This window comes from Berghia stephanieae, chromosome 2, assembly GCF_034508935.2.
Source record: "Berghia stephanieae isolate SIO BIC M18660-M18661 chromosome 2, UCSD_Bste_1.3, whole genome shotgun sequence".
NCBI classification, from domain to species: Eukaryota; Metazoa; Mollusca; class Gastropoda; order Nudibranchia; family Aeolidiidae; genus Berghia; species Berghia stephanieae.
In genome coordinates this window covers 59,126,863-59,145,915 of record NC_088361.1, presented here as the reverse complement: position 1 = coordinate 59,145,915, position 19,053 = coordinate 59,126,863, and the positions used below count along the sequence as shown (strand labels likewise).

Below are 19,053 nucleotides of genomic sequence, written 5' to 3'. Positions count from 1 at the left end.
GTAGACTATGGCGTTTTTTTGGCAGTTTTCACCAACAATCATATATATATATATATATATATATATATATATATATATATATATATATATATATATATATATATGTGTGTGTGTATGTGTGTGTGTGTGTGTGTGTTGGTGGAATATAACATAACCAAGTCCCGTATTTCGACTATTCAATCTCTAGCATAGGAACTACATCGAAATTAATACCATTTGAGATGAAAAAATGAATAATGAATAATGAATAAATAAAAATGTAGACTAACTCAATCTTGGATATTAGATTGGCCGGCCTTTTTACTTATTTTCAAACCTCATTGGGGAAAAAAAGAAAATAATAGAAAATAGGAATTTAGGAAAGTTTATTGAGGATTAATTGGGATTATCAGAATATTGAGCCTGTTTTGCGTATTAAATAATTGGAATTTATAGAACTATTATGCCATATATTCTTCAAACACTTTTAATTTTGTCATTTGTCAGCTCGATCGATTAAGATGACTTTTCCAACTTTTCTAAAAAAGTTTTTTAAACCTGAGACCCTTTTAATAATAAAAAGTAGTTCAAATATTGAGATTCTTTGTCTATGTATGGTATCGAAATATTATTTGAGTCATTAGTTTTCTGGCCATAATGAAAAAATTATCTTAGCTGCTTTTCATTGTTAAGGGTTAAGATTAATTTAAAATATAAATTTGGGACATTTAACAGCAAGAATCCCTTGTTGAACAGGAGAAACTTTAATATCAAGATAAATATAGAGATAGAACACAGATCGATGCCTTTAAATAATAAATAATATAAAACAACAAACAATAATTTTGACTCCGCATTATTTGAAGTTAAGATTTAAAATCTTGATAAATTTAACGGCAATAATCCCTTCTTGAACAGGAGAAACATTATTTTCAGATAAATACGTAAAGAGACAGGACAGATCGAATCCGATTCCCCAGGTGTGTCTTTAATGTCTGAATCGGTAGTTATGGATCTGAAAACGTGCTTATTTGGGATCCATATCCTCAAAACTGTGTGATACCGGGGCAAAGGTGATGCTAAAAATTGAATTTCTAGTTTAAAAATGCGAGACTTGGGTTATGTCTCATAGTATTTTGTGAGGAGAACGAATATATTTTTTTAACCTGCTAAAAACTGGTCGTTCTAACATTAAAATCCATTTTTGGTATCTGATTTACACTGACATAATAATTTTGTTTTGACATGACGGGTTACATTTAAGAGGAAATTGTTTGGTTTCATCTACGTATTCGTATTTGCAGGTCTGATAAACGGACACAAGTATGGATTTGATCTAACATTGCTGTAATAGGCAATATGCTACGTTGGTTAGAGAATATTTCCATTACAACAATGAGTCCATAACAATTTGAATTATCAGACCTGCGAATAAGCACACGTCGGGATGTAGTGTTACGAGGAATATATGAAGAAGAGAATAGCGCGGTGAAAGCATAGAAATGCACTATAATTGAGTAGGTGGGTTTCAAAGCGTACTAAGTCCCATTTTCATCATTCAAAGAAAACCGACTTTTTTTGTCATTTATTTATTGAATTAATGAGGAAAATCTGTCTTGCGTGCCTCATACAATAATACCCTGAGTGTTTTGAAACTCCAAATGTTCTCTGGGGATTCTATGGAGTCCAAAAGACAGCTTGAGATTGTTAACTGATTTTCTATCAAGATGTGAATTAGGACGTTTTAAAAGTCAGCTACTCGCTATTCGCGTTTGTTTCTATTTTTTTCTATTTAAATCGATTAATTAATCTAATTTTAAAGACTTATTGAATTTGTTTACTTACCGATAAACCCTTTTTTTCTAAATGTCTGAAAGGATTATCATTGAATATTTACTTTACATTTATATAAATATAGAAAACATTGCTTTGCATTTAAGATATGTGAACAAGGGAGAGAGAAAGAAAGAAGAAAGGAGGGAAAGGAAGAAAGAAAGAAAGAAAGAATGAGAGAGAGAGAGAGAGAGAGAGAGAGAGAGAGGGGGGGGGGGAGAGAGAGAGAGAGAGATTGCATCACAGTAGCAAAGAACGAACTGGCTTGTGCATTTGGTGCAATAAAATCTTATTTGATTATTATTTTCTTTGGTATTTTAAAGTTGAATAATAATAATAATGATGATGATGATGATTATGATGATGATGATGCTGAAGCTGATGATGGTGATGATAATAATAATATAATGATGATAATCATGATATTATTATTATTATTATTGTTAATATCAAAATTATTAATATTATCATTATTATTATTATTATCATCATCATCATCATCATCACCATCATTATAATGATTATTGTTATTGTCATACTTATTGTCGTTATTATTATTATTATTATTATTATTATTATTATTAATAATAATAATAATAATAATAATAATAATAATAATAATAATAATAATAATAATAATAAATTATTATTATTATTATTAACATTATTATTATTATTATTATTATTATTATTATTATTATTATTATTATTATTATTATTATTATCATTATTATCATTACTATTATTATCATCATTATTATTACTAATATCATTACTGTTTGTTTTGTTTTTGTTTTTAAGGGTTTAATGGCGCTTGCAACACATTTAGGTTATATCGGCGCCACTAAAAAGGAAGAAAATGGGATAGTAAAAAGTTCTTGTATACAATTAAAGCATCGAAGAAAAAGTAAGACAAAGGGGAACTGGGAACAAATAGGGATAAGATGTAGATTCCAAGAGCATACCATCAATGTACTTAGTTTGAGATCACCAATAAATCTCATCTGGACACAAGCATGGCCCCCACTAAGAGGAATACGCTCAAATGCTTACATTAAAAATTATAACAAATATAATAATACATAACAGAGAAATGATTTACAAGGAAAACATATCATCTCCCAAAACAATAACTATGCATTTGACTGTTTCCCTCCCAGTCAGGACTTCGGCCAGGGCCAGGACAAAACCAAGCAATCTCATTCCAAGACAAAGACAGAATGCAAGTTGGAAAACAGATATAGGGGGGTAGAAGACACAATACGTACCTCCCTGCCCACTATGGGAGGTAGGAACCCCAGCCAGAATTTAAAGGGATTGAGGAAAAAGTAAAACAGAGGGGAATAATTCAAATAGAGAACAGATGTAGATTCCAAGGGCACACAATCAGTGTACTTAGTTTGAGATTACCTAAACATTTCACCCAGACACCAGCACAAGATTCCACTAAGTAGAACACACTCAAATGTTAACAAATCATAAGTTAAAAATAACAGTACATAACAGAGAGATGATTTACAAGGAATAAAATAATCTCCCAAAACTATAACTATACATTCAGCTGTTTCCCTCCAAGACAAGGACTCCGGCCCGGATCAGGACAAAATTTAGTAATCTCATTCCAAGACAAAGACAGAAACCAAGTTGGAAAACAGATACAGGGGGATAGAAGACACAGCAAATACCTCCCTGTCCACTATGGGAGCTCAGGAACCCCACCCAGTATCATTATTATTATTATTATTATTATTATTATTATTATTATTATTATTATTTTTATTATTATTATTATTATTATTATTATTATTTATTATTATTATTATTATTATTATTATTATTATTATTATTATTATTGTTTGTATTATCATTATTATCATTATTATTATTATCATTATTATTATTATTATTATTATTATTATTATTATTACTATTATTATTATTATTATTATGATTATTATTATTATTATTATTATTACTATAAATAATAATAATAATAATAATAATAATAATAATAATAATAATAATAATAATAATAATAATAATAATAATCCTTGGTTTGTTAAGAGACTATTGAAAGTTTCAAGTACTAATTTGGATTTTTTTTTCTTTTCAAATAAAAGAGAAGGAAATAACTATTGGCTTAAATTTACGACACTCTAAGTGATGGACACGAGTGTGTAGGAAAATCAAACGTTACCTTTTCCCATTAGCTTATCCGTATTGTGTTATTTTATCCCCTCTGTTACACACAAATACAAGTTAAGCGTTCCTACATAAGCGTATATTGTGTAGGGTTGGGATCTTACTGGGGTGAAGGAATCAAGTTATAAAGTTAGTAGTGTTGACGATCAATAACCATTTAACTCCGGCGGAAAAGGGGATTAAATTTTATTATTCCAAGCATTCAATGCACAGTATCGTAATTGACAATCACATATATATATATATATAGATGAGAAATATGAGAGTAAAAAATCAGTTATAATCATTATCTCCCAAAACAAAACAAAAACAAAACAAAACAAAATCAAACCGAGATAAAGCCGCATTAATAAATTAACTGAAACTATAATCATATCCTTATAATATAGCTATGAAACTTAGATCTATCAAAAATAAAACTATTAACGAACTTTTGACATTTGATAATTATTTATAGGCCCTAGAAAAAACATCAATTTTTTCAGCTATTTTTGTTATGTAGGTTTCAACTGTTTATTTAAGGATCTTCCACGCACTTCTCTCCCCTCCCGCTTCCCATATAGGTACACACTTTATTCATTTATGCCTTTTTTTTTTCTTTAGACACACAATCTATCCCGTGGTGACTCTCTAGTAGTCTGCCTTACATTGATAAAATACTTTTTCAAATTTGACCTCATATACTGATTGATTAAAATGACCCAAAATTATCAACAATGAAGTTTAAAAAAGGATCCGGGTTTGATATTTTTGACAACTTTGTGAGTCATTTTAATAGATCGACGTATGAAGTATAAAATTCTCTGACCAAATGTAGAGAGGGCATTTTCTCAGTGCAAGGCTGCCGTTATTCACTTGAATGTCTATATCTGTTTATGAGTAGCCTTTGCAATATCAACGAAAATTAATGTTAATAGATATTGTTCATGGTCATAATGGTGTAACTGCTACAAAGATATATAATATAATGTTTATATAGCGCCTAGTTCCCATTAAGAATTGCTCACTGACGCTTTACATCAACACATAACGTATCAAACACAAAAATAGAACTGACATGTTAAAAACCACATAAATACGATGATAAAATAATATAGACGTCTAGCCTCTATTATAATAAAATGCATAGAGTCGTGGCCAAAAGTTTAAGACCAAGCTTTGAAAAACTCTCATCTAGCTATTTTTTTCATTTTTCGCACCGTGCTTTCTGGTGCAGCACAGGAAATGAACTCATTTCAATAAAAGATGTTATACTGCAATTTTGATAGCTGACAGGAAAGGCTGATGTTCATATTAACATTCTGAAGCAATTTATAGTCACTTAATTGAACTTTGTGGACAGCACAAAAATGGGCAAAAATCCACCCATTTCCAGCATTGTTAGGGCTCAAATGATGACATTATTCATTGAAGGGTACACAGAACGTGACATATCATGCAAGATATGGTAAAACAAGACTGGAGTGCACAATGCTATTCAAAAGTACCGATCAGAAGGCATTTTTTCTGACAGAGTCAAAACTGGCCGCCCAAGGAAAACTTAAAGAGCGGATAGTGTCATTAAGACAGTGGTTTCGAAGAATCCTACTGCCTCATGCCAAAAAATTTGATCTGTGCTCATGTTATGTGGTGTTGATGTCAGTCGTCCGAGAGTCTCAAGACGCTTGACTAATGATTTCGACCTCTGATCTCACAAACCAGCTCGAAAACTCAGGCGGACCCAAATTATGAAACAGAAACGATTGGCGTTTGCATCGAAGCACAAACATTGGACCGAAGAGCAATGGGGTAACTTCGTGTTTTCAGACGAATCAACAGTGCAACAGTTTGCTGTTCCTAAATATAACGTGAGAAGACCAGCTGGTAAACGGTATGATGACAAGTATACAGTCCAGACCAAGAAACACCCGCCAAGCCAAATGATTTGGGGAGCAGTTTCCAAGTCAGGAACTGCCGGTCAATAGTTTTTGGATCCCGGAACAACGATGAATGGCCAAAAATACATGGAACTACTGAAAGAAAACTACATTCTAATCTGCAGTCACACCAGTGTAATATATTCATGCACGACGGTGCCCCTTGCCACAGAGCAAAAATTGTTCAGGACTTTCTTTCTAGTCACGACCTTGGACTGGCCCGGAAACAGTCCAGATCTTAATCCGATAGAGAATCTGTGGCACTCGAGATGAAAAACAAGAATATAGACTAACAGCCAGCGAACAGTAAAGCCCTTGTTGAAGCAATTTGGAGTCAAGAGCTTTCTCCAGAATACTGCCAAAGCCTGGTTTCGAGCATGCCTCGACGGATCAAAGCTGTCCTCAAAGCAAAAGGTGGACATACAAAATACTGAAATATGGTTCAAAGATTCAGTATTAAATAATATTTTTAATCATTTGAAGTGAGTTTGTTTATTTTTCCTTGTTTCACAAGATTTAGATTTAATGTTTATTAATTTATTTAGTTTGGTCTTAAACTTTTGGCCACGACTGTATATGCCCTACAGAAAAGCTCAGTTTTTACCCGTTTTCTAAAAGTAAGTGATTTTCACTATTTTTAGTTTCAACACTGATGGAGCTCCAAAATCGGGGGTCATGGTGGTCAAAGGATTTCTCATGTAAAACTAACGATTTTGGGGGTTCCCTTAGGAGATTTAAATGACCAGATCTTAAATTTCGATTGGGTTCATAAAGGTGGATACGTTCTTGAAGGTAAATAGGAGCAGTATTGTTTAAGCAATTGAAAACGTGGGTAAGTATTTTCAATTCTAAACGTTATAGGTAGCCAGTGCAGGTCCTCCAAAATGGGGGTACCATGCTCGCGCTTTTTAGCTAACGTTACCAATCGAACTGCTTTGTTCTGTATCTTTTGGAGTCGATTAATGACATTATTATCAAAGCTATTGCAATAATCCAGGCGACTAAAAATCATAGAGGCAACAAGAAGTTTAGTAGTATTATTATCAAGAAGCCATCTAATATGATAAAGATTGCAGGATCTTGTTACATTAGTGACATGGGCAGCCATGTTTAATTTGGTATCAACTATTAAGAATGGTGATATTTTAAAACTTATTATCTTCTAAGCGAAGGTTTCTAAAAAAAAAGTCCACTTCGACCGTTTCCCTTTGTAAATAATTTAGAATGTTAAAACACCAAACTCCTTGTTTATTTATCGATGTTTTATCCGTTTATGCCAATTATTGATAGCGCTATTAGCTGATCTAAATTAAAATCAAGTAATTAAAGATAATTAAGTAAATCTCTGAATAAAGCGACAACTGTAAAGTAAGAGAATGCTTACTCTACTCTTTACATCAATATTAAATGTAATAGTCACGAAAACAAATGTTGCACTGGTTCATAACTGATCAAGGTATGATTCAAAATATTATCAGCTCTGGGTCTGTAGACGATAATAGAGACCTTGCATATTCATGAGTTGGGAGTGTGTGCCTTGTTCATGGACCACTCCGTTTCGAATCACTGCGATTTTGTTGGCATTCTTGATAGTACTCAATCGGTGTGCAATGGTGATGCATGTTCGTCCCTCACGCGCCCTGTCCAAGGCTTCCTGTACGACCTGAGAAAATTCAATTTGGAAAAACGACGTATGGAATATGCAATCACTAACCCCCCCCCTCCCAATATATTTTTTAAATCAAACAAAAAACATACCCCCCCCCCCCAAAAAAAAAAAATATAAAAAAAAGACCAAAGAAAAAAACAAAACAAACCAAAAAAAAAGCAAAAAGGAAAAACAAAACAAAAAACATTTTAAAAATCAATAGACAAAACCAGTACAAAACAAAACACACATTAAAAAAAAAGTCTTTTCCTTTCCTTTTTTAACTATGGGTCTCAGATTATGCGATAGCGATCTTTTCGTAGGCCCAGGTGACTACATAATATTTCAATGCGTTGCAGATGATTGTTGCCATTTCATAAAAAAAAGTAGTCCTTCAGAGCCATTCGGCCCATAGAGCCGGAGTTTATCCCGGTTTTTATTGCGTGAAACGGACCATAGCAATTGCTTGCTATCCTTTGGATAGGACACTAGTCTATCGCAAAGTATTTTCCGGCAAATCTAACAGACTCAACTAACCATTCACTGCTGGGTGGACAGGGGGGGGGGGGGGGGGGGAGGAGGTCAGAAACAAATCTCGACTGCACCCAGGATCGATCTCTTTGTTTGTGAAGCAAGTGCTCTGAGCTATCTGAGCTACCATTTCATGAAGTCTTAGTATAATCATTTCTTAGAGTAAAGGGAAATAACTGTATACAAACTATAAAAATAAGTTATCGTAAAGACATTCAGTTATTTCCTTTTTTCGCTTGTAATTGGATTAAGATTTACGAGGGGCGAGGGGGCTGAATAATTAAGGCATTGCAATGTGACCCGGACAGTCCACCTAGGAAGTCGAGGTCCACTTCAGGCAATTCCTTTTTTTTCCTCAGGCAAGATTATTATCCCCCAAATTGCTAACTTTGGAAAACATGAGTGATTCTTGTTACATCAGACGTTTGTTTAATTAATTATCTATATCATCAGTTCTGTTTCTAATAAATGCTAACTATTTTTCCCTACTCAGCTTAGTAAGATTTGTGAAAAAAATTAATGTTAACTCAAAATTTTTAATGAAAATATTGCTTATCATATATCAGGTATATGCATGTCTCCACAAAATTCAGATCATACTAAAAATAAACAGGATTTCAAAATAAACAAAATTAACATTTTTTCTAATAAACTGTATTGCCGTTCTCTAGAGAAAATGTTTGAGTACCGATCGAAACAACAAATTCTTTCTGGAATTCGGAAACAGTTTATCTATAACAATTTTCGAAACCTGGTATGCATTGATATTCTTATAAATCTAATTACCTTTTCACTCTCAGCATCCAGAGCAGATGTTGCTTCGTCTAACAACAATATCTTCGGGTTTCGAACCAAGGCCCTGGCTATTGCAATCCTTTGTTTCTGTCCACCACTAAGTTGAGTTCCTTTATTTCCAACGTTTGTATCGTAACCCTGTCAAAATTTTGGCAACATTAGACAAAGAGATTCAAAAACATCCTTAGGTACTAAATACTAAGATTATATAATAATGACCGCCCAGGAGTGGATTCTTTACACTACCTAATACATCAATAAGCAGCAATTGTCAATCTTAATGGCATCGGATATCAAGAGCGACAACAGCGCTATCATCCTCCATGGCACATATTACCAATTTTCGGCACATATTACCAATTTTCGGCAGATATTACCAATTTTCTTATTTAATCACAAGCAACGTAAAAGTGACCACAAGCCCCCACATTAAACAAAAACAACAACAAAAAACAAAACAAAAAACAAACTTACAAAAACAATTTAGCACACAAACAAGAGACCTTGACAGTAACACTGCGTTAAACACATAAAGTGGTTGTTGGTCAACAAAGTAGGACCCGCTACTACATTGACAGTTATAAATACAAACAAAATCAAACACACACAGACACCCTTCCCACCCCCACCCCTCCCCCCCCCCTCCAAACACTCTGAACAAACACACACACACACACACACACACACAGAGAGAGAGAGAGAGAGAGAGAGAGAGAGAGAGAGAGAGAGACAAACAGATACGCATATATATATATATATATATATATATATATATATATATATATATAGAGAGAGAGAGAGAGAGAGAGAGAGAGAGAGAGAGAGAGGGAAAATTCTTGAATGTTGAAATGAACTGGCTTTATGGTGCCTCTAAGAAATTGTTTCCCTGCTTTATCGAACTCCGGCATCAACATAGATAAACTCTACCTGTATATTTTTGGTGTTTTTTTCTGTAAATGAAAGGTCACAAAATATTGGAATATACAATAATATGGGTATCAAGAATATATTCTCGTATTTGAACATCCATGGTGAGATTTGTAGATTCAACGTTTAAAAGGAATAAAACAAACCACGCTGTATAATCATACCGTGAAATAATCTTTAAATACAACTATTCTTTTATAAAGGATAAAAGTTGTAAAACGGATAAGTAATATAAAAGAAGTCTTTTTAAAAATACAGTTTTAGATAAAGAAATTATATCTTTTTATTGAAGTCTATAAGAATGGCATACCCTCGACCAAACTTATTAAGCAGGATCTCATTCGGAAAAAAAACCCAACTCAATAAACCAAGAGATAAATAATTAATGAGTAAATAAATAATGAATAAATAAATAATAGATGAATGAATAAATAAATAACATCTATCGACAAATGTGATCAACTTACCAAAGGCAGAGACTGAATGAAATTGTGGATATTTGCTGCCCTTGCAGCGGTGATGATTTCGTCCATGCTGACATCCCGTGAGTTGTCTCCATACGCGATGTTCTCACCAATAGTTTTGTCAAACAGTACAGGCTCCTGAGAGACCAGTCCAATTTGTTGCCTCAGCCACTGGACGTTCAGATCTGTGATATTATGCTGGTCCATATACTGCAAAACGGGATAGAATAACACAAATATAATATCATTTAATTTAGGAGATGGAAATCCTATCCATCAGGAGTCTCATGTCAAGAGATGGTGATCCGTAACACCCCCCCCCCCCCCTTTTTTTTTTCCTCTCCCCATTACCTTTGTATGTAAAACAACCAAATAGGATATAATGATAGTGTCAATATCTTTCTTGTGACCCGTCGTCTCAAAACAGTATATTACAGGGCTGGTTTACTAGCTAAAAAATGCATTTAAAGTAAAATATATGAGCATTAAGTTGATTTTTGGTGGTTTATTTAGGAGAATGAATATATTTTCCTAACTCTTTCCTTACCGACTGTTCTCAGATTTAAAAAAAAATGTCATATAAAAAATATAAAGAAGATTTTAAAACACTCGAACTTAACATGACTCGATACATAACTCTGTGCGGCAAAACAAGATTTACAAAACAGTAATAGGTTATTCAAATTTATGATGTACAAAACAAATCTGAGTACGTTTGAAGTTCATTGTATAGTTACGACTGTGATGATTTTCCTATAGTTGGTCAGTTTTGTCAAACTGACAAAATCTAAAGTTTCACATTTCTGATCATCTTAACGAAATTATATCTTAATGGCATATATTTTACCATTACATAGTCGGCGGGTCACCTAAACCATCATTTCCAATGTATCGATCGGAGTTTTACCAGTCTCTGTAATGCTAAGACAGTAAAATTGCTTGCTGTCACCTTAAGAGAATTGAAATGGAAAAAAATCCTGACTTTGGGGTTACACCATGAGAGTGCCTGATCTTATCAACAGTATGGTCCGTTTTAGTAGCCAAGGTAACGTGTCCTACAAACTTACTGAAGACCGCAATTTGACTTCACTGCAACGTTTTCTAAAATCTAAATCCATTCGAATTTTTTCGAAACACAACAGGTCACTTGGTTTTACTTAACACAACAAGAAGAAGCAACATTTGTCTGCGTCGTCTTCACTTGACAACCGTTCGTGAACAAAAGAACAAAACAAAACAAAACAACTACGGCGAGGTAACAATCTCGGCTTATCTCCAGAACCTTATTATGCTCTAGACTCTTGGCATTTATTTAATAATTCGAAACAGCGATATGCACCGAATATTGTCAAATAAACAATGAATGATGATTCGATAATTTAGAAAAATGTTATCTAGGCATGGAAAATACACAGAGCATTTAGAGGTTTTAAAAGTCTAATAGTTCTTAAACGATACGATACGATACGATACGATACGATACGATACGATACGAAACGATACAACACGATGCATCCCTAGCAAGTCTGCCACCTTCTTCAAGTCCCAAGGATTCATCTTTTTAAGAGTGATAAAAGAGGTTTTGGACATTTTGGCACTATATTATGAAATTATATGTTATGAACATTTCGTCATTGACCTTTTTCAGAATACATGTTAAATTGAATCTCTTTAGGCTTTATTTTTGTTCTTAGCGATATCATTTTTGCAAATGCCATAATTTTTGTATTCTTTCACGTATCTTTTCTCTTTTGCACTGTCGTCGCCCCGCCATCCATCCATAGGGGATAAAGTTGGTCTCTAAAATGTTAACATTGTTTTACTTTTCAAGATAAACATAGCGTTGTAAACTTAAACAACACCTGAAATTGTGTACTCTAATAATTGTTTACTTTATATTTACCGGATCTAATATCAGATTGAGGCCGTGGGGTACATATTAAGTTGCAAGGACTAATGAGTGGGAATGGAGAGATGGCAGATGGAGCATTCAATTACCTACCACATTTCCTCTTCCCGTCTGATAAAAGCGTTCCAATAGTTGAACAACTGTGCTTTTCCCAGATCCGCTCTCACCAACGAGAGCTAAAGTTTCCCCCGAGTCGACCTGGAGGTCAAGGCCCTTCAATACTTTGACATCAGGCCGCATGGGATACCGGAAGTGAACATCTGAAAACCGGACGGTACTATGGACGGATTTCTGTGGAAAAAGTAGATATCGGAAATTGGAAATTGATTCAAAATTTTCAAAGTCCTTTTACAGTCACTACAGCAACTAAATGAGATTTAAAGTAATTTTATGATAATATCTATACGAGACAATTTCGATCAACTTTATAAATCTAGAAATAAAAAACCAGTGTCACCATCGTGACTCTACACTACTCGTGACCCAACCACTCAATGACAACTTTATCATCTGTCTGAGAATAACACATTTGGTTTTGTCATATTATAGACATAGTATGGTAGACGTAGACCAGGAGTAGATGAAAATATGTCACGAGACGTCGAGGGACGTTCGACCCTGAACAGTCAGAGTGCTTATTTTAAATTCGATTAATATTTATTGCATTTTGATTGGTTGACTTGGCCATACGAACGCATTGAGAGGCTTATATGAGTTGTCTTCAAACGTTCTAACTGTACATTTATCCCCGCATATATCATAGTAAAGCCATACCGGATCAGGTTGATTTCCCTCTTTTGAGTAAGAATCGATTGCGGGAACTGAATCCTCCAGCTGAAAGATCTGTCTGGATGCCGTCAAGGCTCCTTTGGTGTCTGGTGATACTGCAATCATTCTGCCTAGTTGGACGCTGGACAAAACCACCGCGTTAAATATTCTGAAAAATAGAAAGTAAATGCATAATATATAGTGCAACGTGTAAATAAAAAAATAATCACGACCTATTGGATACATTCTGTTTATTCTGGTCCAACATCGATTCAGAAATATCGTACGCAACGCAAAAACTATTCCAAGCACAGATTGTAATAGTGACCACCAACCTGTCAATGCCAAGCTAAAAATAAAACTTAAACAAATAAAGATATAGAAAGTGGAACTGCAATTTGATCTATTGAGAATTAACCATAAACATAGATGAGTACTGGAATCAAGTATCCTTCTTCTTCTTCTTCCTCTTCGTTCCCGTCACGTCACATGGTCAGTCCGGTCTGGTGAATGAAGCCCACAGTGGTCCTGAGGTCGTCCTCACTGCCGTACAGCTTCTTTGAGTATGGGGTTGGGTCAGGCCAGAAGTTCCTTCTCAACTGGTTGCACCTTGGACATTCCATTAGGACATGATGTCCATTTTCATTTTCAAGTCCGCAGTCACATTGTCCAGAGGCACCTGCTCTGGACATCCTCCACATATGTTCCTTTAACTGGTTGTGTCCAGTTCTCAGTCTGAAGATGATGACCTGTTCCTTTCTGTCGAGCACCTTGATTGGGTCATTCATGTTGTATTCTGGGTGCTTCTCTCTCCATCTCTGAGACTGGATAAATTTGGCCATTTTGTTAATTTCTCCTGTTGAGTACGTTGGGGAGGGTTGCTGCATGCGACTGCCTGCCTTTGCCAGTTGGTCAGCGATCTGATTTCCAAGTATCCCACAGTGTCCTGGAATCCACTGCAGTACAATGTTGGTAAACTTGCTTAGCTTCATGAGGTCTTCCACCAAGGCGTCTATATCATCCGCAAAGGACATCATTATATCCTCCAGAATTTTCTTAGCATCTGTTAAAATCACTATGTGTCTTGGTTTTTCATTTTCTGAGAGGATTTGCTTAACAGCTTCATGGATTGCATCTGCCTCTGACTTGTAGATTGAAGTGCGAGTACCAGTCGGTTTGCTGATCTCCTTTTGTTGACCATTTGTGTACTCGATGTGCACTCCCAGGCCCCCGCACGTGTGTTCTTTATTGCATGAACCATCGGTATAGATTCTTGTCTATTTTTTTTCAGGGTAGTTTTGATCTATGCACTTCTGTACAGACTTCTTGATTTCTTCGCCGTGTTTTTGTTTTGTTGAAATGTCACCAACGGATGTCTTGATTTTCAAGTGATTTTGCCTTTTCCAAATTGGTACTCTGATATTAGCTTTGCATTTTTGGGTCATTATTTCGTCAAGTTCGTGATCTTTTTCAATTTGCTGGGCTCTTTCAATAAAGTGTGATCTTTTCAGCCGCCTAGTTTTCTTTTGTTGCGCTCTAGCGTGAAGAGGCTGATCTGTCATTGTTTTCACGTCTGTGTATTGTTTCAAAATTTTTGATTCCCTTCTTTCTGATAGAGATGTAAGTCCTGTTATGGTTTCGAATCAAGTATCCAACTGCATCACAGAATCTGCAAAAGAGACTATTCCATCTGTGAAAAAAAAAAACAGGAACTGAAACAAACATGGATGAATGACAAGATCTTGAAAATGATGGATGAAAGAAGAAAACTAGAACGCAACAGCAATGAATATAAAGGAGCTAATAAGAGTATAAAACATGAGTGTAAGAGAGCAAAGGAATATTAATTGAACAGGAATGTCACAGAATTGAACAATCTAACAGTAAAAAATTCTACCAGTCAGTACAAGATCTAACTGGAAAACGACCAGCCATGGCAAGAAAATGTTTAAAAGTCGCAAAAGTGTAATTTACTTATCGACAACAACGAAATTTTGGAACGTGAATCTTACGCGGATGACAAAAGAGGGGCGTGGATAAAGAGGATTAAGAAACCTCTACTGTTAACACGGGTCCCCAGATTATGCGAGAAGTAGAAGCTGCTTGCAACGAGATGAAAAAAAGGGGAAGCGGTAGGCCAAGATAGTTTCTCAATAGAATTGGTTGACGCCCTCGACGGTCTTGAAATAGACATTCTGACAAATACATTTAACGTCATATATAAAAAGGGTTTCCTGCCTAATGCTTTAAAAAGTCGGTATTCATTACCATTCCCCCCCAAAAAAAAACAAGGCACTATTTATTGTGACCAACACAGAACGATCAGCATAATGAGCCAGGCCACAAAAATTATATTAAGAATACTTATGAAAAGAATGAGGAACAAGATAAGTGACGAGAAGTTTGGTTTTGTTAAATAAAAGGGCACGGTAAATGTGATTCTTACATTGAAAACAATAATGCAATGGTCAATCGAAAATTAAAAATCACTTTATCTAAGCTTCATTGATTATTCCAAAGCTTTTGATTCAGTGCAACACAAAACGCTCTTCAAAATTTTAGAAAAGATTTAGACAATAGTAGTAGTATCGTTCGGCTACCCTTCTATGTTCAAGGTATCAATCCAGGTTCGGAAGTCATCATCACATTTGTTGATGGTTTCAAATCCCCCTTCCAGTTTTGTCTCTCTGGGCAATCTAGTACGAGGTGGTTTGCATCTTGTGGTGCTTGGTTGCACTTTGGGTATGTTGGTGATTCTTGGAGCCCCCATTTGTACATGTTGGCAGCTGTTCTTGTATGTTTTGACCGTAGTCTATTTGCAGCTACCCAGTATTTTCTTGGTTGATCCTGTAGACCTGGGAGACTTTTACGGGATCTTCAATTAGTTCCCCTCCTGTTGGCTTATTCCTTGTCCATTCCTCGCACCAGGCTTCTTGCGTGTTGTAGTTTTCTTGCTTTGATAGGTAGAAAGGTGAACGAGATTTTAGTCTTGATGTTGGGGGCGCAGTTTTGTATATGGTTTGCAGAGGAGTTCCAATATCTTCTTCAGCTCTGGATATCCATTTCTGTGTTGCATCCTCTCTCCTCAAGTGGGGTGGTGCTATAGCGCTCATGACTGGTAGCCATTGTGTTGGGGTTGATTTCAGGCATCCAGTTACTATTCGCATCGAGTCTCTTAGTTTCACATTAACAAGGTTTGTATGGGCACTTATCGTCCAAACAGGAGCACAATATTCTGCCACACTGTAACAAAGAGCCAGGGTTGATGTTCTGAGAAGAGTTTGCGATTCCCTATCTTTCTTGCTGTACCCTCAAGATGGGTTCTATAGGTCAGTTGTCTATCCAGTGTCACTCCGAGGTATTTTGGATTTTGATCAGTTGGTAGTGTTGTGTCATCAATCTTGATCATCAGATTTCGTTGTGATTCCCTGTTGTTAAGATGAAATGCAGTTGCAACTGTTTTTGTTGTATTCATTTTTAAATACCATCTGTCAAAATACCTTTTCATGGCCGTGGTTTAGACAGTAAAGACCTTCGAATTGTGAAAAACGTATATTGGAATAATTAAACAGCGTGAGTCAAACTTGATAACGAAACATTGAATTTCTTTAACATCGAGAAGGGAGTAAGACAGGGTTGTGTCTTATCACATATATAGTGAAAATATATTCAAATAAATTGAAGATATGAAAGGCGTAGGCGTTGGGGGCGGCAGAATATGAATAACATAAGATAATCAGACGATGGTACTCTGGTGGCATACATCCAGAACCGTGCAGAAAATTTTGGATATACTGGTGAGCAAAAGTGAAGAGATGGGCCTGAAACTAAATGTTAAGAAAACCGAATGCATGGTGGCCTCAAAGAATGAAAACAACATGACTTTTCACTTGTCAAGTAAAGGAGAGTCCATCAAATAAGGAAAGTAATTTAAATATTTAGGCACCATGACGCACATGACATAAAGGATATAAAACAAAGATAGCAATAGCAAAAAATGTGTTTCATAAAATACGTCCAGTTGTGTCAAACGACAATCTAAAGTTGAAGACCAGAATGAAAGTAGTGGAAACATTTGTTATATGTACCCTTTGAGATGTGGATTTATAGAAGAATGTTGAGGTTTTCATGGACAGACAAGTATACGAACAAGGAAGTGTTGGCGAAGACGAGAAAAGGAAGAATATTGATAGATACCGTCTAAAGAGGCAGTTACGGTTTCTGGGACAATGTGGAGAAGAGACGGAATAGAAAAGTTGGTAACATCTGGGATGATCGAAGTAAAGAGAGCTGGAGGAAGACAGAGAATTACATATTTAAATTACCGAAAAATGGTCAAAAGTGATTTTAAAAGTAACGCAGACTTCATGCGCACCGCAGAGTATCGTGATACATGGAGACAGCTGACCGGCAACATACTCAAGAGTACAAGCCACGATGGATGATGATGATAAATAAATATTTGTTTTGTAGCTATGTAGGTTTGTGTGGCTCGCCAAGTGTTCTATTTTGGGTATGTACTAATGATTTGAATTATTTGAGTATAGCAAAATCCTGGAAATATTCTAGACAACTTAACTGTTATACTTAGCGTTTATTAAATTATTAAGACTATAAAACACTTGCCTAAATATGTCAACAGCTCCGATATCATTATCTTCAAGTAGGACAGAGCCATAGTAAAAACAGGCCGAAAAAGTAAAGTAGTAGGATGCACATGAGATGGCTAATCCAGTCGCCAAGGTTATTGTCTTCTTGGTGTTGAATTTGAAGCAGTCGTCCAAGTTGTCACAGAAATTACGTAGGAAGAGCTCCTCTGTCGTAAGGGACGCTACGGTTTTGATATTGGCCACGGCTGACATAGCGTCCTGAAATAAGGAATACATATTGTATTAATGTTTTGCATGAAAAAAAAACAAGTTTAGTGTCATATAGATTACTTATAATTTTTGTAATTCCTGAAGCAAGGTCACTCCAAGAATTCATTGATTTCTATTTTGGACCAAAAAAAAGTTCTAGTTTTCAATTTGCTTAGTCAAATCATGCACCAAAAATCTAGTCTCAAAGTCATATTGCTCAATTATGAAACTTTTAAATTTCACCCTACTCACTATTGGCTACTGAAAACTAATATTCGAACAAACACACTACATAGAAAAGGGATTAAATCAGAGAAATTGATTACATAAAACAGACCAAAAAAAGTCAGTTATCAGATTAGTTGATGTCAGCAGACAGAACAAAAATCGTATTCCAAGCATTGAAATAATAGATAAACATAATTTCAATATATATATATATATATTATATAAATTATAAAAACAAAAACCATGAAATGATACTGCTCAACTTTTTGATAATAGGAGTTATTTATAAAATATTTCAATTATAATTATGATCAACTGATCAACTTCCTGATGAGAGCGAATGCTCGAAACAATATTGTAGAAGTTGATCATATTTATAATTGAAATAATACACACACACACACACACACATATATATATATATATATATTTATATATGCCATGCATACCATGCATACATATACTTACATTGCTAGCCTCTTCCAGTGTAGTTTTGTGGGTCTTGGACATTCCCTGATTTTCTTTGACAGTCAAGAGTCCACTAGGAAAATAAAAGACACAGTCAATTAATCTTAAAATAGGAAATCAAACAATTGTCATATTTAATCAATGACAAATGTGGTCTATTTTTTTTACTATCCTGATATTGATATTGTTTTCATCCAAGTAGTATCTGCGTTGCGACATGGGCATCATTAAAGCCCGGGTTGAAATGCTATGCCGGTCATTAACAAAACGCATTTCTTACATTTTGGTCAGAAAACTTATATTTCATGTATCCATCGATTGAAATAAACCCCAACTTGTCCAAAACGTTTTGTGCATGTATGTGGTCTAATGGTATGACACTCGCCTTCGGACCGAAAGGTCAAGTATTCGAGTCCCGCTCGAGGGACGTATAGCTGTGTCCTTGGGAAAGGCTCTTTACTCACAGTCTCTCATCGTACTCGTGTGTGAAATGAGTACGCTGACTCTATAGGAAAAAATGTAATAT

The 19,053-nt window shown here is 35.0% G+C and overlaps 1 protein-coding gene across 1 annotated transcript in view; it reads right to left on the bottom strand.

The window, feature by feature from the left end:
* Window positions 1-6,466: 6,466 nt before the first annotated feature.
* The window catches only part of LOC144963974 (ATP-dependent translocase ABCB1-like), a 66,230-nt gene continuing 53,643 nt past the window's right edge, over window positions 6,467-19,053 (bottom strand). Inside the window, exons 22-28 of the mRNA XM_078897918.1 lie at window positions 18,528-18,600; window positions 17,599-17,840; window positions 12,979-13,141; window positions 12,298-12,495; window positions 10,299-10,505; window positions 8,896-9,042; window positions 6,467-7,593 (exon numbers count right to left, since the gene is read on the bottom strand). Of these exons, the coding sequence (XP_078754044.1) occupies window positions 7,405-7,593; window positions 8,896-9,042; window positions 10,299-10,505; window positions 12,298-12,495; window positions 12,979-13,141; window positions 17,599-17,840; window positions 18,528-18,600 (1,219 nt within the window). The 3' untranslated portion in view covers window positions 6,467-7,404. The remainder of the gene's footprint in view (window positions 7,594-8,895; window positions 9,043-10,298; window positions 10,506-12,297; window positions 12,496-12,978; window positions 13,142-17,598; window positions 17,841-18,527; window positions 18,601-19,053) is intronic.